Below are 23401 nucleotides of genomic sequence, written 5' to 3'. Positions count from 1 at the left end.
CACTTTCTTCTCTTCTCTTTCCAGAGTTAAAGTTATTTTTTATTCTTTCCCAGAAATTTTACACATCCAAGGCAGCAGATGGGACCCACTGCTGGGCATCGCTGGGAGCCGAGCAGGGTCCCTGCTCCTGGTGCAGTTTTCCATGACAACTCTGGGCACCACCAGCTTTTTGGGAGCAGGGCACTGCAGCGATTCATGGTGAAGATGCAAAATGAGGATATTCAGGTTACAGCTCCTGGAGGCAGAGCAAGGGAAAGCCCTGGGAAGCACGCACTTTACAAGCTGATGCTTGGCACTCTCCTTTCCTCTTACACAACTTCAAACACATCCAAGGGGCAGGCGCCAGCCCTGCTGCAGCAGCAGGAGCTGCGCTGTGGGTCTTCCCCTCCTGTTTGCGGTAATGAGATGAAAAATGTTCACCCCCAGACTCCAGGTCCCCAGGGTCACAGCTCACCTTGGCAAGCCAGGGTTGCTTTGGGTGCTGCCGCCGCCACCAGCCTTCCCCTTCAATCTTTAATTGCGGCTCCCTGTGGCATTGAGCAGTGAATAATTTACTGCCTCTTCTCCAAGCCTCGCTCCATTCATCTTCCAGCAGCAAGGCGAGGGGAAGGAGAGCATCCCCCAGCAGGAGGGAGCTGGGGAAGCGCATCCATCGCGGGTGCTAACAGCCTGCAGAAGAGCCCAGGGCAGCTCTGGGCTCCCTGAGTGATGCCAGAGCAGGCTCCCATGCTTCCTCGATGTGTCTATTATTTGGGTGATCTCTATGTGAAAGCAGGCAGAAGGCAAACAGGCACTGAAGGAAACCTGAGACGGGCTTTCAGAAACGGATAAGGATCACGGGTAACTTGCTGAGCGTGCAGGACACCAGCTGAGTGACTTCAGAGCTGCTCTGCCACCGAGCAGCTTTTAGGAGAACGCACAACAAATACCAAGGGAAATACCTAGCCCTGCCTGTGCCTGTTCTTTATCTACAAGATATTAAGGAACAACCACATCCCACGGTGCTCTTGCAAGGATGAGCACGTTGAAAGGCTGGGATAATTCGATCCCGCAGTGACACACAGCCCAAGGTAGCGCCCGGCACCGCTGACTGTGAAAGTCACCTTCATGCATTTGTTATGAAATTGTTCTGAAGCCAGCAGAGAAGTTTTAGGGGGCCTTTTCTAGGCTTCACGGGCAAAACATCTGTGTTGGAGACTCTGCTCTAAATCCTGTCTAAAACTGTGTCCAGCCTGGATCCCCAAGAAAGGCACAGGGCTTGGACACAAAATCCAGGAGCTGCTGAAACATTGTTTTCCTTTAGAGAAGCTCCAAGGAAAGGAAGTGGGGAGGCACAGATGGCCAGGCAGATGATAAAAAATGCAACATAACGTGGGAAAGAAACTAAAAAAGGGACAGAGGAAAGGAGAACGGGGGTGAGGGCATCAAGTAATAATAATAAAAGATGTTTCTAAAGCACTTACATGGGACATTATGGCCTGACTGCTTGTCTGAAGGGAAACATTTCCCTAAGTAGGAGGCTAAGAATGAGCCCTGGAGCTGTCGGGGTAAACGTAGACCAAGGTGCCAGCTATATTTCCCATCGCATCCCGTGCCTTTGGACCCAGGGTAAAGAGGAGGGGATGGGGCCAGGCTCTCCCCACCAGCTCAGCACCCTCCAGCCACTGCTCCCAGCCCGGAGCTGCTGTGGCCATCTGAGCTGTCACCGCCAGAATCAGATTTCCTCTCCTCTGTGCTGCTTAAATGCATCTCTCCGGTCTCCAGAGGGGATCAGCTTGCACGTGCTGGCTGTGCCCTTTCCCCTCGCCTCCGGACCCGGATTCAGCAGAAAGGCAGCGCGTTTATGTGAAGGACACTCCTGTTAACCCTGCCTGGACCACCCAAGCTGAGATGTGGGATATTGCCTTAAATGACAGATTTTGTGCACGGGAAGCAGATCCCCGAGGGAACCGGTCCTTCTGAGCTCCCCTCCTGGCATTGAGCTGGGACTGCCAGAGCTCACAGCCAGGAGTATTTACAAACATTTCCCCTTGAAAAGCAGCCTGAGATGCTCAGCCCATCCGGGAGGTCACAGCCCAATGCTCACATCCCAAGGAGGTAACCAGCCTTCCTCCACTGTGCCCATCCTCTGTGCCCACTGTCTGGGTCACTCATTAAAAAGATCATGTTTTCCCATCAACATTTATGTCAGTCCATCACCAAAGCATCACCGTGTCCTCTTCTGAAAGAGCTTTTTCCAAGCCTTGAATCTGTTTGTCCCCTCCTCTCCTTCAGAGATAACCGCCGAGGAAGGGCGGTTGTGAACCGAAGCACTGCAAAATGTGCAAAACCGTGACACGAAAGAGCAAGGTCTCCAAAACCTCTGGTCACCCTCAAGTCCAAAAAGGAAAATCTGGGAACTTTGGAGGGAGACCGCACGCAAGGCAGAAGGTGGATCAGACTTTGGAGTATTTCACTTTCCAAGGAGAGAAAGCACTGATTTTCCAGGAAAAAAAAAAAAAAAAAAAAAAAAAAAAAACACTCCAAGGAAAAGCAGATATTTCCCTCGAAAATAAGCCCATATGAAACTCAGGAGTGCAGAAGGTGAGCAGAAAGCAAGGTGGCCATGGGGGGAGGCTGCTGGGAGGCAGCCAGCTCCGGCACAGGGCAGCCCCCTCGCAGGCAGAGCACCACGGCCGTGCCTCCAGAGCTGCCCCTGCACGGGGTTACATCTGCTCCAGCAAAGCGACGGGGTGAGAGACGGGGCTCTCGGAGAACAGATGGGGGAAAGGCTTCGTTTCCTCATAGATGCATCGCCGCATATTTTTAACCGAAAGACCAGAAGAAAAACATATCAATCTTCATTTGCTCCCCCAAGTGCGAGGAAAGAAAGAGGAAGAGGGTGAGATTTTTCTTCATCTTTGTTCAGACACATTTTTCACGGGAAAGGGGAGCGCTGTGTTCACAAGGGACCCTGTGCTGGGTCCTTCAGCCCAGGCACTCTGCATCCTGCTAGATGACACGGGCTCAATCCTTGGGACAAATACAACAGCGGCACCAAGGATGTATTTTGGACCCCGTCTTTCACATGAATAAAAAAGTCCCAGGTCCAAATTTTGCATCATTTCTGTGCCTCCACACCACTTGGAGGCTCACAGGGGTAACACTTTGTAGCGCATTGCCCACACTCACTGCTCTCTGCACCCAAACTCCTGGAGGCATTGGCACCTTTCCCTGCCAGCCAGAGGGGGAGCAAACCCCTGCACCGAGCTGCAGCTTGCACGTGCCTTTGTAGAAGGGAAACGCGCGGTCTCAGCCACATGCTGAAAGACTTCGGCTCTTTTGCCAGGTTTACAAGGAAATACGGGAGTTTTCCACCTTGTCATTAGGTCCCTGAATGCCTCCGCAGGTTCCTTTGCAGCTACACTGAGGAACAGCAATGGCACGGGGAGGAACAACTCTGTGGAGGTGGCTGAACACACAATCTGCTGCTTTTGCTGCCACTACACACCTGCACACCAACTCTTGCACCCGACAGCACAGAATAAAGGCAGGGAGCTCTCAGCAGCACCTCTGATAGCCCTCGGGGTAAACAGCCTGGTGCAGGGCTGCATTTGCCTGGAGGAAACCCTTCAGTTCCTAATTGTGCTGCCCAAGATCTCCAAGAGAAGTGACGAATGCCCTCTCACAGCACAGAAACACTGTCTACTCCATGCGATGATCACTGTTTACTGCAGCGCAGCCACGTTCAGCGCTCCAAATTTAGCTTCCCAAACCTGCATTTAATTCAAGATTTAATACCGGATGTTAATTGTATATTGCACAGTAAATGACTGATCGTTAAAACATATTAATTGGGGTTTAACAGCTGTATAATAGATATTACATCTCACACTTATCAGCAAATATGATTTAATAATCAATTAGACTGAATGTATGGATGGGAGATGGAGCAGGGCCGGCCAGATTGCAGGTTGGTCTGCGTTGCTCAGAAGTCGACCTAGAGATATTTTTATTTAGCAGGTTGGGAAAGGAGCTCAGCAATTGCCAAGCAGATGTTGAGCTTGGATGCTGGGAGATGTGGAGCTTCCCCGGACAAACCCCAAAGAGTTTATTATCTCTGCGAAAGGACAGATGTAGGATCCACAGACAGTTCCTTCTTATAAAGCTGCAGGGAGCTGGCCCCACGACTACACCAGCAGGAAAGTGGGGAACTGGTGAGCAGGGAGCAAATGCCAAGAGATGCTCGTCCTCCCCCGGCACCTGGAGGCTGCTGCGTGCCAGAACCACAGCAGCCCCGTGCTTCTGATTGTGGCTCTTATTTAAAGCAAGCTGGCAAACATTAGCGCCTTTGATGAGGGATACAAATGGCTCCTACACCCTGGGCTGGTCTCCAGGGCAGCTCACCCACATCTTGGTCTCCTGTTCAGCCACACTGCTCACCCCAGCCATGCAGAGCCCCAGCAGCTCACTGGGTGCATGAATTTTTGGTCCCTCTGCCCTAGCAGACAAGCAGCAGTGGCTTGATGCGCTCATGTGGTTTGCTCTACCAAACCACATGTTGTAGCATCAAAGGTTACAAAATCCATGATGCACACTGACCTTTTCCTTTACACAAAGGAAAAGAAAGGTTTGGATTTTAGTAGGATCAAGTCTTTCTGGTGCTCTCACTGCTGGACCAATGCTTGCAGCACAGCACGTGTGACCAACTAGCTCAGCACCAGTGGGGCTCGGAGGTGTCTCGTGCTGCCACCTTCCCTCCAGCTCTGCCTGCTGCAGTGCCTGGGGCCACCCAGCAGCACCCTGCCTGGGATCCCTTCTCCAGGACCACACAAAGCCCAGGAGGCTCCTGTCCATCCATCCACCACCCCTCTGCCATCTCACCACCCCCAGACCCAGCAGCTCTGCGCACCGAGCACCAGGACCCACCTTTGGCCTCACCCTGAGCTGCAGGGGCTGAAGCCCTCAGCACACCTACAACGCAAAGAAAGCAAATGAGGCCACAGCCTCTCCTCATTAAGAGCAATATTCATGCTCCAGTGTTCACAGCCAGTTAATAAGGCTTTTTGTTGGAGCCTTTTTTATTTTCCTTTTCCTGCTGGCTGGCAGAAGTTCTGCAGCACCGTGTGCCGTAGGTGTAGGGGCTTTTTGCCTTCCATCCTTGTATCACTGTGAACTCTTCAAGAGAAGGAATGCTGCATGCCCACAGTAACATCACTGTTTGTGCACTGTTCCTTGAATATATGGATCAAAAAGAATAGAAAGGGTGAACATTCCTCAACCTCCCATCTGTCCCCAGCTCCTTGGCTTGTTGCTGTTAATACGAGGCACCCTCACTGTGGCGAGCAAAGCCACCACAACAGCAAAAGCAACGTGGTGAGATCCTCCACGAGAGGACCTCTTTGAGGTTCCCAAGGGCCAGGGCAACAGCAGGGCCTGGAAAAGCAGATGCTGACCCCATCGAGATGAGAGCTAGGTCTGAAGGATGAGCATCTCCCTCCTGCCCTCACCCTTCCAGCCTTTACAGGTTGCCCAAAGTGCGGATTTTCCTACTGCTGTCTCAGGAGCTGCACCTTCCTTGCTGAACATACCTGAGCCTGGACAAAAACCAAGCAAGCCCTGGCTTCTCCTTTCCAAACTGGGAGTGCCAGGGCCCTCCTCTGCCACACTCTTCCACAACAGGACCACTCCTGCATCCCTTTGTGCACAGAGGCAGCCGTGCTCAGAAGTGCACTCGTGCCCAATGCATGTGCAAACGGGCGTGTAACACGTCAGGCATGCAGAGCGCATCTCCGAGAAGCAAGGCACAGGATGCCGCTCCTTTCTTCTTGCACATTTTCCTCATTATTTTGTTCTAATTTGGCTTTCCCGGTCCCTTCTCTATTCAATAAAAGCCAAATGCAAACTGCGTCCCTTAATCGCCGAAACAGCAGCTCACTGCTGAGAAAATAATATAGATGTAACTTCCAGCACCACACACTTTCTTTTCCATTTATATGCAAATGTCGACCTTTCACCCAAGCTGTCTCAAAGAAGTATTTCCTTAAAAATGCAAATAGCATGTTGCAGACAGTTACTCTGGCTGAGTCTTTCTTATATTATTATTATTATTTCTTTTAACCTTACCAGTGCTGTGAAAAATAACTGCTAAACTGCACCCCGGTAATAATTACTTTTCATACCAAATCGAAAGCTTCCATGGAGCCGATGTGTCGAAACACCAGCAGGAGAATTCACCACGGATGGATTTTTAGAGATGATTTTGGATAAGTGTGTCTTGGGTCAGGGGAAAGAAAGCAGCTCCGAGTCGAGCCGCTGTTGAAACAAATGAACTGATGGCTCAGGGTGAAGCCACAAAAGTGTTTTCTGTGTCGTAAAACCTTGTGCATGTGGAAAAGAGGTGCAGCACTAGGGCTGCTGGGGATGAGGAGGAGTAGAGAGAGGGGTGGCTAAGGAAAGAGGTGGTGGGGAAGCAGGCCACAACGAGGTGATGGAGAGGAGCAAACCATATGGGAGGATTTCAGCTCCAAGACCCACCTAGTTTGCTCCTCAAGGGGTAAAGGGGGGCATCAGTGATTGCTGGAGCCAGATCCTTCCCTCTCGCATAGCAGTGCTGTGCCTGCACGGGGAGGTTCTCCCAGTGTGGGTGGATAGCAAACAGATCGAGCTGGGTGCACTGAGACAGCTCAGGTATTCACAGCACCCCTTGTCCGAGCTGCTCCATCACCAGTTTGGATATCAAGAGAGAAGAGGAGTGAACCTGAGCACTGTGCTTGCACAGTGGTGGAAGCCAAATGCTTAAATCAAAGGTAAGAAATGGGGGTCTTTGCATGAAGAAAGAGTAAGTGAGGAAAAACTAACTCCAGACAGCCTTCCTGGGACAGGCTGAAGCATCATTTAGATCTGTTAGATCTGCACTTTTTTTTTTTTTTTTTTTGAACAGCAAACATGGATTTCCCCAGCACGTAGGGAAAGAGCTGAAGAAACTGCTGGGGTACAAACTGATCTTTCCTCCGTCATCTGCCAGCTATAGATTTGTCTGTCAATGACTCTTGTTCCTTCTGGGCTCCAAACTTCCAGAAATACCCCAGCGAATTTGTCACAGCCCACGTGAATCTGAATCTGCCTGGGGAGCTTACCCTTGGGCCCCCCGGGTTCAGACCAAAATACAAAACTGGAAGAAAAAAAGGAAAAAGAAAAAAGGAAACAATTTTGCTGCTGCCTGAATGTGGCTCACTACTGGTGACCAAGCCGGGCACAGAGGTGTCCGAGGGACAGAGCCCTTCTGTCCCCAGCACAGGACCAGGTCCCGCTGCTGGTGTTTGCTGGAGCAGCCCCTTTTCTGCACTGGGGGGGTCTGCAGCAGGCAGCAGCAGGTCAGGCACCGGAGGAGAGGCTGCCTGGAGGAGCAGGGGAAGATGCTGGCAGCGCTGTGACGCACGGCTAGATGACTAAGTGGGCTACTTCCCAGCTGCCAGCTTGTCTTTGCGATATTAAGCCTTTCCTCTCGGCTGTCTTATAAGAAGTGAAAACTTGACACGTAAGCGTGTGTCAGGCGGAGTCCAACAGACAGCAGCAATAAGGCAGGAGAGGAGGTGAGCTCATCGTGCGCCTACAGCTCCCCTGGGGAAGCGGCAGCGCCGCGCTCGCACCGGGGCCGTCCCCACGCTGCCCACCACGAGCCAGGACTCTCTGCTGGTATCGTGCCACGGCCTGCCAGGACAGTTGCCTGCTGAGCTCCACTGACTCGCAAGGAATCATCAGATATGCTGAGTTTATAGCCCTGCTGGCAGTGCTCTTAGCGCTCCTGCAGCCCTGTGTAATTGGGATTAAATAGAGGCGAGTGGCACCTCTCCGCCTTGCCCATGGGAGCCAGGGCTTGCTTGTGAATAAGAAGCAGGGACAATGTCATGCCTGGGGAGGAGGATGGGGCAGCGACTGGGTGCCTCTCTGCACGTCATCCATCCCCACATCCAGCCTCTGGCATGGGCTGAGCCCCCTTCAACGCACCTCTTAGCCACAAAGCTGAGCCCCAGCCCGAGGTCTGAGCCCAGCGCATGGGAAACGCTGCAGGATGGAGGTACAGACCCAAATCCCAAGCCTCAGACACAGGCAGGGTTTAGCTCACACCCTGGCAAGCCTCCTTCTCCCCCCTGCCCTCCCTTCGCTCCTGCTGTCACCCAGCACCCCCATGGCACCGCAGCACCCTGCCCATGGCCAGGGGCCTCTCCTCTGCAGAGGGAAGCCACAAGTTTCCAGGGGATGTGCGAGAGGAGATGACAACCCCGTGCTCTGCTGCGATGCTGCAGGCAAAGTTAACTGTTTTGACTGTCTTTTTCCTTTCTGAAGCAACAACATGGCTCCCAGGCACCTTTTTTTTTTTTTTTTTTTTTTTTGAACCAGCAGGCCATTCATCCTCTCCTGTCACTTGTGTACTTGCAGAGAGCATTTCTCTGGGCAAAAGCAGCTACTTGCTCGCTGACTAATTACATCAAAATATTGAGGGCAACAAACAAACCTTTAGCTCCACTTGCCAGGAGCTTGCTAGACACAGAGCTTGAAGATTACAGAGGAGAAATGTGTGCATCAGCAGGAGCAGCTGGGGCTCACGGCCACGGCTCCTTACAGAGGCACAAACTTTTCATCCTTGCTGCTTGAGCTGGGCCAACTTTGGAGGCACAGGCACTGATACAAGTGACTAAAAGGCCAGGTTTGGCCCCAAACACCCAGCTGCCAAACAGACATTGTCCTCCACCCCCTGTGCTGCCTTCCCCTGGGTGGGAAGGCTCCAGCCCCAAAACACCAACGCCAGGTGGGTTAACCCCAGCCAGCTGCTGGAGGGTTAATCCACACCTCGTAGCCGTTTCCACGTGCAGATAACTCAGTACTCATCACCAAACTTAACCAGCCACACTTGGGGATCCCAGGGACAAGCACAAGGCAGAATTACTCAGCACCAAATTGTCAGGTTTGTGGGATTGTTTAAAAAAAAAATAAATGCGAAAGCGTTCAGAGTGTCACCTGCAGGTTTTGCCTCCGTTTTTAAATACCATGTGCATGAAAGCTCCCCCAGAGCCATCTCTTGTACCTTATAATAATATTCACCAGGGGATCCTCCTAATGCAGGGTTTAATTCATTGCTGTTGAATCCACCTGACTGCCACGCTTGCAGAGAGCATTCAGGTAAACACACCCGCGAGCTACAGCTCAAGGAGACGATTACAGCCCTCGGTCCTGTCCTCCACGCTGAGCAAAAGGGTCTGAGCGTGCCACCAAGGGGGGGAGAGGCTTCTTCAGAAGAGGCTTGACTTGCAGATGCTGGCCTAGGGAAAGCCGCACGCGTGCCAAATGGTCTCAAGCGAAGGCACGAAGCAGAAGAAACCCGAGTCCCCACTGCAGTTTATATTTAATTAGAGCAGAGGCAGCTTATGCAGCAGTTTCGGAAACATATTGTCTTACAGCATATTGGGTATTTGTATCTTAACAGCTCGACATCGATTTCTTTTATGTGAAGGAAGAGAGGGGAGACAACCGTGTGCCCTAAGTTGTGTTAGCTCCAAAGAGACTCCTGTACCACTTGGACTAATGTTTAGCGTAATCAAAGGCGTGAACTCATGTATTATGGATGGGAACGAGAGTTTTCAGTCTTCTGCAAAAAGGAATCTCCAACGTTTGGTATTTTGTTAGCATGCTGGCACCATATGGCTCTCCCCTGCTGATATTCTTTCACACCAGAACTTTATGTTCAGATGCTTTAGTTAATATTTTACCCAGCAAGCATAAACAAGATGCAAAGATTGCAGTCGACAGCAACCTTCTCTTAAACCATATACCCGCGTTAATAGCGGAGGGTTCTTTCAGCAGGTCCTTTACCGAACACACGCCTGGCTTTTTTCCCCCCCCTCCTTTCAGGGTCCATTTACTTTAACTGCATTAGCATCAAGCAGAACACAAGCAACAAACCCAGGGAGGACATTTTCACTCCCTTCCTGCTCACTTTCCTGGCAGGTCAAAGGCAGCAGTGGATGCAGGCAGGTGCTGCACACAAGTGGTGTTCGAGCACGACTCGTAAGGCTGCAGCTCCACGGCTTTCACATTCCCAGCTGGATTTTCTCTCAGGGCTGTGGAGTTGTCCCTTATCCCCCCCTGCAGTGTTTTACCAGGGGTGTGCAAACCATTTTATGGGCCAGCCCAGCCCCATGCTGCCACCACCCCAAAATCCAACCCCACAAGGCAAGGTACGAGGAGCTGGCTGCTGGTGCAGGGCTTCGCTGGGATCCATCCTGCCCACCCTACAAATACAGCAAGGGGATGCTGGAGCACCAGACACGTATCCAGCAGCCAGGCAAAGCTGGCAGCCCATGGGGAGAGCTGCCCCAAACACCAATGTGCTGAAGCACCAGGCAAAGCCAGCAACACCACATCCAACCTCGCTGCCTTCCCACCCACCCTGCCCCAAGTTGGGCACAGAACCACTCTGCAAGGCTGCAGCTTAGACATTTGGCTCTAAAAACAGCATTTAGGTCCCCCATTCCCCCCCCTCCCTAAATATTCTTATTATTCTTTAATATTCTTAAAACAAATAGGACCCAACAGATGTCTTTCAGCCTGCACTCTTATTAATGAGAATATTGTAAGAATGGAAATCAGGTCACAAATGTTTAATACTTCGTTTAAAAAGTCTTCAGCTTCTTTAAAGAGTTCCACTAATCCCAACATGACAGATGTACAAGGCAGTTTTGCTTGGGGCAGATTAAAGTTCTCGCTCTGATTTGCTCTTTCATTTGGTCTGATTAAAATAACACTGCAATTTTTTTAATGTGCTGACTTCAAAATAAAAAAAAAAAAAAAAAAAGGAAGAATAAAAAGAATAAAAAAGTGACCAGTAAAGGCCAGCATGATCACAATAAAAGCAAGTTTATTGTTGTCGAGATAAAAAAGCGAGACAAAAGGAACTGAGGGACAGCCAGCCCGTACCCAGGTTAGCATTAAAGCTCCACGTTCAAGATGAAAGGGGAACCTTTCCAAACTATGTTTTTTCCATTTGAAAGTGTTTATTAATCTATTCTTTCTGAAGCAAAAAGTTCAATGAAAGGCAGATCAAAAGTATTTTAAATCAGGTGAAAATTGTATTTTATTTTAAACTGAGCCAAAATGAAAAGCAGATATTGCAGAGCGTGTCACCGCATTACGGCCGGTCAGAGGAGGCGATCTCTGCCACCTTTCCCTCAATAAAATTGTGCTGGAAATTCCCTGTATCCTTTCCTGATATCCTTTTGCACCAGACCAGCTTCTAGACTCTTTCACAGTTACCTGCATTTCCTTGCTGCTATAAAACACACCGGGCAGCCCAGAAGAGGGGCTGGCAGGGGGCTGAGCCCCATCACTTTCCCAGCCTCTCCTTTCCCCCATGGCTTCCACAGAGCTGTGTGTGTGCCCGGGGGTCTGCCCAATTTCCTGACCTCTCCACACCCCTGTAATATGGACAGGGGCATTTTTGAATCTGATAGCTGAAACACAGACCCATAAGTGGTAAACCGCAGGATGCCCAGATTAAAGGGTCCCAGATTTCACTCTCACATCCCAGCCAGTTGGCCTGGGCCTTCCTGGCCCCGAATCCTCCTCTGCCTCAATGTCCCCACTGCAAAACCACAGCAAGACCTCACAGAACCGTTGCAGGGACGAGTAACCTCCACACTAGGCTTGTGTTGTGTATTCAGCCACTTTTCCTTACAACTCCAGCGTGAGCCATCCATAAGCGTCCACAAAAAAAATTCCGCAAAGTGTTCCAGATTTCCCAAGAATGACCCCGTTCGGGTGATTTTTGATGCTTACAGTCTTTGCACATGAATATTTAGCATGTGTTCATGCTACCAAGGTGTCCCCTCCCCAGCTGGTGGCGGGGCAGGAGCAGCCCCCCCCTCCAGCACACACCACTGTCACAGCAGCTCTGGGATCCCCTCCTGGGGGACACCAGGCAGCTCTGCTCTCAGGCAGGGAAAACCCAGCAGACCTGCACGGAGAGGACACCCCTGGAAGATGCCCTTTGCATTTAGTGTCCCAGCCCTGTCCCCAAGGGCCAAGCCACCGCGCAGCAGCTCCCAGCGAGCAGCTCGCAAGCTCTGCAAGAGCAAACGCTGCACTTTCAGAAATGATCAGAGCAGCCTACCGAGAGGGGAAGCTTGTTTCCTCCAAGCGTACACACACACAGAGCTCTTCTCTCCTCGGCTAAAATAACCAGGGGGACTGAAGGGTGACAGATTTCCTCCCACCTCTGTTTGAAGCCGGAGGGATGCCACAGCCCCGCTCTTTGGTATTACTCATGACCTGGTTCCCAGATCGGGAGCCTCACGTGAATTCATTTCACTAGAAGCAAGGTGGTTTGGGGCATCTCACCTCGCCCCCAAAACTTCACAGCACACGCTTACTGCCACGCTTCTGTATTCACGCCACCATCTGCTAAGGACTAGCTGCTGGATCGAGTTTATTTCGCAGAGGTAAGCATCCTCAGCAGCACCACGAAGTGTTTGAGGTTGTGGGAGGCTTCACACAGCCCCGAGGCTGCCAGCGGTGCCAGCCAGCAAACACCAAGGACCCTGCAGCACGTGCCCATGGACACCAGCACAGATCTGCAGGAGTTCTTTGCAGAACCCAGCAAAAATCAGGAAAAAAAAGTGGAAAGAAAAGTGCAAAGAGTGAGGCTTCCTGACAGCAACTTCCACCCTGTCAAAACTCTAGAAGTATCTGGGAACTGAGGGGATGGGCAGGAGTTAATCGGGGCTAGCATCCTTCAGACTGCTGCTGTAGGGCTGCTTCCCCACATGAGAAATAAACCCAGGGTCTGGGGCCACCTTTTCAGCCCTCCTGGGTGTCAGCACCCCTGCCTGCTCGGCTGAGGGCAAATCAGCATCTGCACGGCACAGAGCTGACGGGGAAGGTGATGGGAGCACTCCCAGCTCTGTAAGTTTGCAGCGTGGATCCTCCACCCTCCGCTCCCACGCAGAAGAAAGGGCAGCAGCTAGAAAGTGACAGGAGACGTCCTTTGTCGTTAAGGAGAGAGCTCAAGCAACTAAGCCGTACGGTTCGCAGCTGTAAAAATAAGCCCTTGCCACTCACAGGCTGCCACAAGGACACAAAGCGAAGGGGGGAGCGGGTCTTGCCCCCCACTTCACCATCAGCTCTCACATCTGACTTCCCAGCGGTAAGGCGATGCCTCCCCCGGCCTCCCCCCCCCTTCCCAGGGCTGATTTCACATCTTCTGGGAAGCCCAGCCCAGCCGAGGCGATTTCCCCTGCACACTCCAGCCTTTACTGTAAGCCAGCCACTTCCCCCTCGTCCCTCAGCTCTGGGGGGCAGATGCAAGCACCCCCGGCAAAAATCAGCACCCCCCAGGACTCAAAAGGAGACCGTCCCCTCGGCAGACCGGGAGCTAGGGCCCATTTTGCATCATACCGATCGATCTCTGGGGCTCGGGGAATAAAGTCACCTGCCCCCCCCCCTCCCAAACCCCAAGACAGGAGCAAGTTGGGGTTTGGGGGGAAAAGACGTATTTATATTCCTGAGCCCCTAAAGCTGCGTCCTTCAGCTTGCTCAGGGTGCACTTGGTCGTTGTGCACCCGAAGAGGAGCATGACCCAAGGAGCCCGATTTGATGCGGCGCCCTAAAGCCAAGTTATATGGAGGGGGGGTGCGGGGGGGGCAGTTTAACAATGTCTGCTAAAATGGCAGCTGCTCTGACGCCGCGCTACGTCTTGCAAAGTCAGCCCTGCCCTCCCCATCATCTGACTGCCAGGAACCGGGGCCGGCCCGCTCCCGGCGCCGCCCCCCCCCACCCCCGGGCCGGGGGCAGAACCGGAGCTGCGCCCCCCCCCCAGGACCCCCTTCCCCGACCCCTGGTTCCTCGCAGAAGTCCCGGCCCGGTCGGGTTATTCGGTGATCTGGTGACTTCCCCCGGCTGGATGTCACCCGGGCTCCCTGCGCCCCCAAGCCCACCCCGGAGCGATTTACCAGCCCAGCTCCAAAAAACAGAAGCCCGGGGGGCGTCCTCGGGCTGTTTGCCCCCTCCCCGGCTCCGTGGGAGGCTCTGGGGACAAGGATGAGCCCAGAGTGGCAAAGGGAGCGTGGTGGCACCGCTGTCGCCTCCCCCGCCCCACAACAGTAGGGACAGGGGAGGGGAAGGGGAGAGGTGTTGGAGGTGTTCCCCCCTCCAGCCCCAAGGGCTTGGCCGGAGGGTAGGGGTCACCGCCACCCCCCCACCCCAAAGCTACCGAGGTGACACTCCGCAGGGACACTGAGCGCTGCCTGGAGCCCCCCTCCCTCAGTGGGACCCCCTGTAGTAGGGCTGGGGGCTTCGGGCTGCTCAGGGGGCAAAACGACCCAGCCCGGCCAGACCTCCCCAGGACTGGACCCCCGGTCAGCCCCGAGCTGCTGCCCACCCCCAGGGCACGGAGACCCCCCCCTCACAGTGCCACCGGTCCGGGATGGAGCCGGACCCACCGCTCCCGAGACCCCAGCCCCAAATTCCACCAGGACACGAGAGGGGCGTCCCCGCCTGCTTTTGGGATCGGGACAAAGTCAACTTTTGGGGAGTTTTTCCTACTCGTCGCCTCTGTGCGGTTGGGATGCCACAGATCGCTAAACCACTTTTTTAACAAAAAATAATAATAAAAGGGTGGGAGGAGATCCTCGGCCTCCCCGAGGTGGCAGAAAGAGGGGAAGGATGGGGGAAAGAGGGCAGGCAGGGAGAAGGGGAGCCGAAGGGCAGAAGTTGTGCGGGGCGAGCCCGGGGGGAGCTCCGAGCAGCAGGCGCGGGGCTGAGCTTTGCAACACGCGGCTGCTCCAGCCTGTGCCGCTCGGGAACAATAAACAGGATCATACAAAGAAGTGGAAAGGCGGCATCTTGGCTTCTGGTTTCTATGACAGCATCGGAGACAACCCAACTATAAACTCTAATTCCTAGATTCCTCCCCCCCCCCCTCTCCCCTCGCGCCCCCTCCCTTTTGTCTGCCATTAATTAAAGTGGCCATATGGAAAAGGCTGATAATAACAGCAGATGAGCCAACGAGAGGGGGGAAAAGGGAAAGAAAAGAGAAATAACTAAAAGTAGCGGCAGGGCGAGAGATTTACCCGGGGCTTTTTGCACTTGTTTGCAGAGGCTGCTCGGAGCGAGGGGGATCAACAATAGCGGGGGGGGGGGGGGGGGAAGGGGAGGGCAGCGGAGGGGGCTTGCGGCTGCCCCCCACCGCTTTTGGGGTCGCGGGTGCCCTGCCAGAGGCGGCCCGGCAAGGTCTGGGAAGCAAAGGGCAGCTGCCCCCCCCCGCCCAACGCCCCAGCAGCCCGGCTCCGGGGGGGGCTGACATTAGCGCCCCCCCCCGAGCCTCCTGGTATCGGGGGTTGATGCCCGCGACTTGCCCCTGGCGTGCGGGAGAGCCTCGGGGGGTTTCGGGACCCTCTTGGGGACACCTCCCCTGGGGGGGGGGTCGGTCCTGCCCGCCGGGGAGCTGCGCCCCAAACTCAGCCTAACTCGCCGGGCTCCATCGCAGCGGCAGCATTTCCCCGGGCACCGAGCCCCTTCCCCCGAATTATCGACAGAACAACATCACCAGCAGCACCACCAAACTTTGCTGAAATTGATAAAGAGATTAGGCGAGCAAAGCCTCTTCCGAGCTAGCTAAAAATAAGAGCCCGCAGATCTCTGCCACGGTCAACGCACGGGGAGAAGAAATCCACAAACATGGCACGCTTCCCTTGTTCCTCGCTGCTATAAATAGAGAAGTCTCAAGGAGTCGATAGTGGGGGGGGAGGAAGGGGAGAAAAAAAAATAAAGAAACAAAACCCAAAAGTGCGCTCATGGCAAGAGCGGGGCAGAGGCTGGGGCGTGCAAGCGCAAGCCCCGCACACGGAGCCCCGCTGCTGGCAGCGCTGCCCCCCCCCCTTCCCCCAGCCCCGAGGGGTCCCCGGGGTGGGCTGGGGGCCCTGCAGGGCACCGAGGGCTTGGGGGGAGCCCGGAGAGGGACGAGCCGAGCCCGGCCGCGCACCGCGATCAGCACCTCCGAGAGCTCCGCGTCCCGGCGCCCCCGGCGTCTTCTGCTAACACCGCGCTCGCTGCCCTCCGGGTAAACATCCACCGATCCCCCGGTCCGCAAACCCGGCAAGCATCCTCTTCCAGAAATATTCAGAAAGTTTCCCGGCTGAAAACGATGTCTTGTTTATATATATGTATTAAAAAAAAAAAAAAATCTCCTCCTTCCTCGTCTTATTCAAGCTCTTTTCAGTCAGAAGCAGAATATGTCCACTAGCGTCTCACAGCCAGCGAGAGAGCGAGCGAGCAAAGATGGACCTAGGAGCATGATGATCATCATAAAATCCCCTCGGTTCTCCAGTGCAATTTTCAAAACAACAACCCAGCCTTCGTGCTCTAAAGGCGAAACGCCTGCGTCTGTTTACATCAACTGTGTGCTCCGAAAGCCTTTCCCCTCTGTCTCAATCCAAGGGAAGAAAAAAAAAAAAAAAAAAAAAAAAAAGAGGAAAAGAAAAAAAAAAAAAAAGCCAGCATTATCTGCCTTTGTCAGCGAAAGAACATAATATTGACTTACCTTTCCCCACAGCTATTGTCTGCCCCTTTGCAAAATGACATCACGGAAACCAATCATGAAATTTGCATGGGGGAGGTTGTGGGGGGAGAGTTCTTGGAGGGCAGCCCACTTCCCTACACCAGTAACACGCGTGTAAGACGGGTTGTTGGTTTCAATTAAATATCTGATACTCCTTAGTGTGTGAACTCTTAAGCCTGCTAAAGGCAATGTCTCATTTACTTAATGACCGCTCTCATTAATGGAAATGGCACAGAGGGGGCTTGCTGCGCCTTCCCTTTGTAAATACACTACCCATGAACCCTTGGGGTTGCAATATATCTGTTTACTCTCCGAGGTGAAATAAATTTACAGTATAGCATCAAAAAGAGAGAGAGAGAGAGATGGAGCTGCTGACTTGAGCGCACGGAGAGTTGGGGCTCTCCCAGCCCCGCCGGCCCCTCTCGCTCCCGCTCCCCCTCGCCGAGAGCCGGCAGAAGGTGAGGGATTTTTGCCCGAGCTGATTCATAATTAATATGCACGAGGCTCGGGGCTCCTTTGATGGCAGCAACACAAAAGGACGGCGAGCGCGACGAGCACCGTGCCGTCCCCCCCGCGCATCCCTCGGCGTGGTACAGCCCAATAATTCCTAATAGCAGCAAGCAGCGAGTGACAGATGCCCTGGGTTAGCACAGCTCCAGCGAAAGTACTTTACAATATTTATTGGTGGTTAGGAAGATGACCTATCACCATAAAGAACAGACTGGGAAATTTATCGCCTCTATGAACCTGGAAGTATTGCATATTAGCTGATATACATATTCAAAAGCGAGCGCTTAAAAGGTGTATAAATATTTTTTTTTTCCTTCCCCTTAAAGAAAATAAATGGCACAAGGTGTTCCCGGCAGACGTCGCCTCACCCCACGAGGGACGGATCCCGACTCGTTCAGGACTTTGGGACGGGGAGGAGAAGACCGTGAGGATAAGTCCCAAAAGAAAACGGTGGCTGAAAGAGTTCGGGGGGTGTTTTAAGTGAGCAAAGCCCTGTGCTCTGCCCTGCTTTCCCCCCGGGGAGAGCCACACTTTTCCTTGCGGAGACCCCCGCAGGAGCCCCCCCGGCAGAGGGGCGCATTAACACTTTGCTGGCAACTTTTTGGAAACGGGGCAGGAGGAGCCGGGGGGCTCGCCTTCCTACCCAGCACTTTTCCCTGCACCTTTACGCCTCCCCCAGCACTGATTTAGACTTTGCTGTTGTACTGAAGATTTCCGAAAAGATGCGGAAGGAAGCCCCAGGCATGGAAAGCCGGGTCCTGCCCTCTCCCCGGGAAGCCCCAGCCCCGCATCGGAGCGGCTCCTGGGGGAACAGAAAGGGAAAAACCTTGGAAAAAGCCCTGGACACTGCTCGGGGACTCGGTCCCAGCAGTTCTGCTGGGACCCTTCCAGGCACCGTGGGCTGGAAGGAGCGCAGGATGCAGCCCCGTCCTGCCCACGGACTGTTACAGGGGCATGGCAGGGGGACACTGAGAAAATCCATCGTTTCAGGCGTTTTGTTGAGAAAAGGGTGACAAAAAAAAATAAAAATACTCATTTTAAACTGTTGAGGTAGTCTTGGAAATTCTTGCGATGCTCATTTCCATGGCTCGCAAGCCTGGTGTGCTCCTAACCCGTGAGCATAAAGGAGGTATTCAGCAGAGAGTGCTCCTGAAAAGCCGTTTTCTATCTCCTTTGGACACACCACGAAGACGGGGATATTTTACATCCTAAACCTTTGGCATTCAGAAATTCTATTAAACTCTTATCTGCAGGCAGCAGGCCCGGTGCTACACCGCAGCCCCATTGTTCTGCGCCCGCGATAGAATCAAAGGCAGGGCCGGGAGGGCTCAGCGCCTCTCCCCACAATGCTGCCGGGTGCTCTCCACCGCTATTTCATTTAGACACGCAGCGCTAAAACTTGAGAAACAAAAGCATAATAGCCAGGACGGGAGGCAGGAGGGAGGTGCTTTCGCTTGTGCTCCCACATAAATCTGTGCGTGCACCGCCGCTCGTATACAAATGCGGGTGATGTGCAAACATACCTGTGCCTCTGAGCATCAGCACGGAGGTGTTTTATTATTGCTGCTCTTGCATTTATTAGCACGCGGTGCACCCAGGGAGCCCTAAGGCGGATCGAGCTCGCAGCTTTGATACCTTTTCCTAAGCTCGGGGTTACCAGAGGCTGCTTGGTTCCCCTTTGTTCCCAAACTCGCCAACTTCACCGTCCTCCAGCCTCAAAACCTCTCCAAAACGGTGCAACCAACCGGCCCCTTACCCCCACCTTCCAGTACCCACCAAGAGCTCCAGCAAGCAGCGGGACTCCCCAGACCCCCCCGGCACCCCCCAGGTTCCTGGGGCAGCCCTAAGGGGGGGGCTGCAGCCCGGGCCGAGCCGTGCCAGCAGCGGCTCAGCACCACGGCAGAGGACAGCTCCGGCCGCCCCCGTCCGGCTTTTAAGGCATTTTCGCACTTTTTATTTATTTATTTTATTTTTAAGCTCCACAGTCACTTCACAGACGGTTTTCAGGCAGCAAGTAATTACCGTGCGCTCCCAGGTCTGAAAGAGCTGCCGCATCCCCGAGGGGAGCCGTGCAGCGGAAAGGTATAAAATAAAAATATTCCAATATTTTCGCCTTTGGAGCGTTGTTTGAGACGGGTACGCTGAGGGCACTGACTGCACGTCGCCTACAGAAATGAATGCCAGAAGGGTTTATTTTTTTTTAAGTGGATTCCCTTCACTTCTGTCCCCATGCAGTATTTTTATTTATTTTAACGCCTTTCTATGCTCAGCTTTTCAGATCAGGCATTTCAAATTTCAGGTTATTTAAAATAAAACTGCAATTGCTTGTGTAAATACAGGCATAAAAAACTCCGTGCTGCAGTTCGCTTGCTTCGCTGAGACTGTTCCGAAGTAATTTAGATCTCAAACTTTATGCATTTGTAATTGGCACCAGCTTCTCCGGTTACCAGCTGGGGGTGAAAGATTTTTTCCTTGTTTCTTTCTGAAAGCTTCTATGCAGATGGGCTGGCTGCCTTAATGCCTCAGACTACAATTAGTGCCGTTGTATGCCGAATAGAAATGGCCAGCATTAATATTGTATATGGAACAGCTGAAGGGTTGCGAAGAAACCTGCCCACTACAGGCCCCTGGCAGATGGAACAACATGCACAGGCACAAAAAGAAAAAAAAAAAAAAAAAAAAAGAAAAAAAGAAAAACTTTTAATAACCCTCTGCTCGCTCTCTGGCGCGCCCCTTCTCCCCGATTTGGGCGGTTCCTTCCCGAAGAGGCGATGCCTTTGTCTCACCCCCATCTAGAGCCCTTTTCTCCCTAAAAAAGCGACAATTGAAGCAATCGGCGGCTTTTGCAAGAGGCACCTTGCGTTAGCCCAGTACTTTCCCTTTGTACCTCGGTTAATGCAGGCACCGAAACACCCCCCCCCGGCGAAGCGACTTCACCTTTTGTCGCGTGCCACCCTCTCCCCTCCGTTACCCACCCGTGTGCGAGAGCAAAAACCCAACCCAAACTTAGCAGAACTGTGCCAGAAGTGGCAGAAAACGGGATTTGCTCCCCTCGCCCCCTGCCCTTTGTAAGCAGCTGGGAGCCGCGGCAGCGGGGACAAAGCCCGGCGGAGGCGCGCAGCAGCAGCAGCCCCGGGGCCGCGCGCGTCCCCGCGCACCTGTAGCCCCGCGGGGCCGCGCCCGGAGCTAAGCGGAGGGGATACGGGGCCGGGATCACGGCTGCTAAACGCAAACTCGGGAAACCTGTGCTCTGAAACACTCTTTCCGCTATGACATTAGTGAAAAAAAAAAAAAAGTCGAAAATCAGCCCAGAACAAGGGGAGCGTTTGTGGGACCGCCTTCCCCCCCAGCCCACCGAGCCCCTTTGTGAGGAGGGGCTTGGGCAGAGTTAAACTTCTCGAGAGCTTCAGAAACAGGGGGAGAGTGGGGGCACCCAGCACGCCCCCCACCCTTACCCACGCCCCCCCCACCCACCCACCCACTCCGCCCCATCCGCCGGCGAACGGCTACGAACCGAGGAAAGTCCCGCAGAGCTTCATCCTTGCCGGCGAGCGGTGGCTGCCTTCGCCGGGGAAGAGGAACAGAGAGGGCCTGGGGAAGGGGGGGGGGGCGGCTGGACGGCGGCAGGGAGGGAGCGGAGGCTCCGTGGGGTTTCTCCCTCCCTGGGAAAAGTTCCCGGCCGGAGCAAAAACTTATCCCCGCCGTTGGCCAATGGCACCTCGCCGCCAAATCACTGCAGCGCACTCGGCGGCCAATGGGCGGGGGCGGGCCGGGGCCCGGCACAATGGCTCTGCCCCCCCCCACCCCCCGACCCCCCCACCTCCCAAAGGCCAAGCATCTCCGTGTCTTTAATTGGAAGAGAGCCGAAGCGATAACTCGCGTGTCCCAGTCGGGGGTTATAATCCTATAATCAACACCCTCTCCAGGCTGATCATCCCCAGAGCCCCATCCACCTCTCCTGGGTCAGGGAGACCCCAAGAGAGCCCATGGCTGATTGTGGGGTGACAGTGTCCCCTCTCCAGTTCACCCCGAGGGCACCCCAGGGAGCTTGGTGGCTGGGTCAGGAAACCTCTCGCATGTCTGATCTGGGTGTACATGGGTCTCATCATGGCCACACGCAGCTCACGGGATGCTTTGGTCCAGTCCAGAGTGCGTGGGGGAAGGGGAATGGCTTCTGGGAGAGATCCGAAATGGAAAAGGACGTCCCTCTGTCTCCAAGGACAGATGGCAACATTGGACTCAACCGATCCCAGCTGGAGAAAACTGGCTACGGGCCAGCGAGGAACGCTCTCGCTGGCCTCCCAGATGGAAAAGCAGGGAAATAGTTACCAGGAAATAATAATAATAACGATGATAATAAAAATTAACCAGCAAAATTAACCAGGATTGTAATTACAACGTGCGGTAGCACCGATCTTTGCTACCTTGTTGGCTCCAAGTGCAAAGTGCCTTCTGCAGGTTGTGTGGCCCCGTGCCCTCTCCGCATCACCCTTGACAAAAACATGGCCAGCTCCTTCTGAGAGTCAGCTCTGACCTGCAGAGAGGGGAAAGTGCCTTTCCTGAAAGTGCGAGAGGGGAGGGATTGCCTGGCAAAAAGCCAATATCAAAACTCAGTGCTCAGACCCGGGTGGGGAGATAAGTGCACTTGCAGACAGAGGGCAAGCCCACCCAGGCCTCAGCTTGAGTAATTTGGGAGAGGGAAAGGGGAAAAGCCTGGGCTTGGAGGGACAGGTGGCACCAGTAACAAGGAGTGCTGGACAAAGCTGATATTAGCTGAAGGAGGGTTGAATGCAATTTATCTCAGCAGGGTACGCCTGTATATTTGGGTAATTTTTTATTTTATAAACATAAGGGGGTGCAGTTGGAATAAAGGTCAGCAAAGAATGTAGAACAAGGGGCTAATTCACTCTTTGGTGTAAGATCCTGGGCTGAACTCTCTGCTGAATGCATCGAGCTCCTTAATTCAGATTTCTTTGAAGGCAGAAGGCTGGAAGGGGGAGCCTGGAGGAACAGCTTTGCTGGATCGGGGCATGGAGGTGAATATCTAAGTGCACCTTTTCTCTTGCACATCCATCATCATCTTCTGGTAATCTCAGGGAGGGCTAAGAAATTAATAATAATAATAATCATTATCATAAGCAGTGGATTGAATTGGAAGTCAGGAGTTTGGTTCAAATTAAAAGCATAACTGCTGAATTGGTGAGCTTTTTTTGTGATTCTTGCTCTTAGAAAGGCTGGAAAAAGTGACGCTTACCACATCCAGCTCACCTGCGCACCTTGGGAAGGGAGCTGGGAATGGTCCCCCAGTACAGGTACGTCTGAGCTGCACGGATCTCCCAGAAGAAGAGGGTGTGAGGCTGGCTGTTTGGGGACCAGCACCTCTTCTGTCTTTGTATTAGCAGCTCTGTCTCTTCAGAATATTCTGCGCTTTATTGTTCCTTCAGTCCCCACCTTGGAAGATGAGAGGTGACATTGCGGAGAGCTCTGCGCTTGGAAAATGACTTTCAGAATTATATTCCGGCAATTTGAAACTTTCACTCTCTCATCTTCAGCCTCTTGGGGCTTTAATGGGAGACAGCAAAGTGCCTCTTCCTCCTCCCCTCTTTTCTTTTCCTCCCCTCTTCTCACGCAGCTGCGACGGCCGGGATTCAGCAAGGTCACTTAACTTCATTGCTGCCTGCATGCAGGAGATCTCAAATTAAGGTGTGTTGGGAGAAGCCTGTTGAGATGAAACAGCCCTTGCTCAGCTCCGGCAGGCAAGGAAAGGAAACCAATTCACAGTGGCTCCGGAACGGCCCACCTTCCCCATGCATTAGCTGGGGAAAAAGGTGAAGAATCCGAGGAGACAAAAGCAGAGTGAAATTAGTTCATCTAAGAGCTGGGAGATTTTCTTTTGTCTGGCACAGGGAGCCCCACCATGTTATAAGCAGGTCTTGTGACTGCATCTGCCTTTTCCATTCTTTTTTTGGTGTTTCTCAAGCACCTCATCCTTGCTTTTCCTGCTGCTGCCTCCCCTTTGCTCCCCTCTACCAGCGAGGCAGGGCTGGCCCTGGCTCTCTCCAGCCTCAGATCTCAGTACAAAGCTACAGGGGTTGGTTTGTTTGGGCTCCGGATCCCCCAGGGGTGTGCTCCTCCTCCCCGCTGCAGCCTGAACAGGAGCAGAATCCAACCCTGAAGCCAAAGAGAGCACAAATGGGAAGAGAAAAAAAATCACAGAAACTCCACTGATATCTGAAAGATTCCCTGGCACGTGTCCGTGGAAGCCACATGGCTCCCGTGGAAGAAGACCGAAGGAAATTC

The 23401-nt window shown here is 53.3% G+C and overlaps 1 protein-coding gene across 3 annotated transcripts in view; it reads right to left on the bottom strand.

Annotated features, from left to right (window-relative positions):
* The window catches only part of MYT1 (myelin transcription factor 1), a 58680-nt gene extending 37929 nt beyond the window's left edge, over positions 1–20751 (bottom strand). Inside the window, exon 1 of one of the 3 annotated variants that reach the window (XM_084538379.1) lies at positions 20616–20751. In XM_084538379.1, the coding sequence (XP_084394505.1) occupies positions 20616–20640 (25 nt within the window). In that variant the 5' untranslated portion in view covers positions 20641–20751. Of the gene's footprint in view, positions 1–16027; positions 16119–16573; positions 16710–20615 lie in introns of those variants that run through there. The other 2 variants (XM_084538381.1, XM_084538380.1) reach the window with 2 other exon arrangements.
* Between the last annotated feature and the right edge of the window lie 2650 nt (positions 20752–23401).

This window comes from Aythya ferina (genome assembly GCF_964211825.1).
Source record: "Aythya ferina genome assembly, chromosome: 16".
NCBI classification, from domain to species: domain Eukaryota; kingdom Metazoa; phylum Chordata; class Aves; order Anseriformes; family Anatidae; genus Aythya; species Aythya ferina.
The sequence above is the reverse complement of the archived record's forward strand: the minus strand, read 5'-3'. Positions and strand labels throughout refer to the sequence as shown.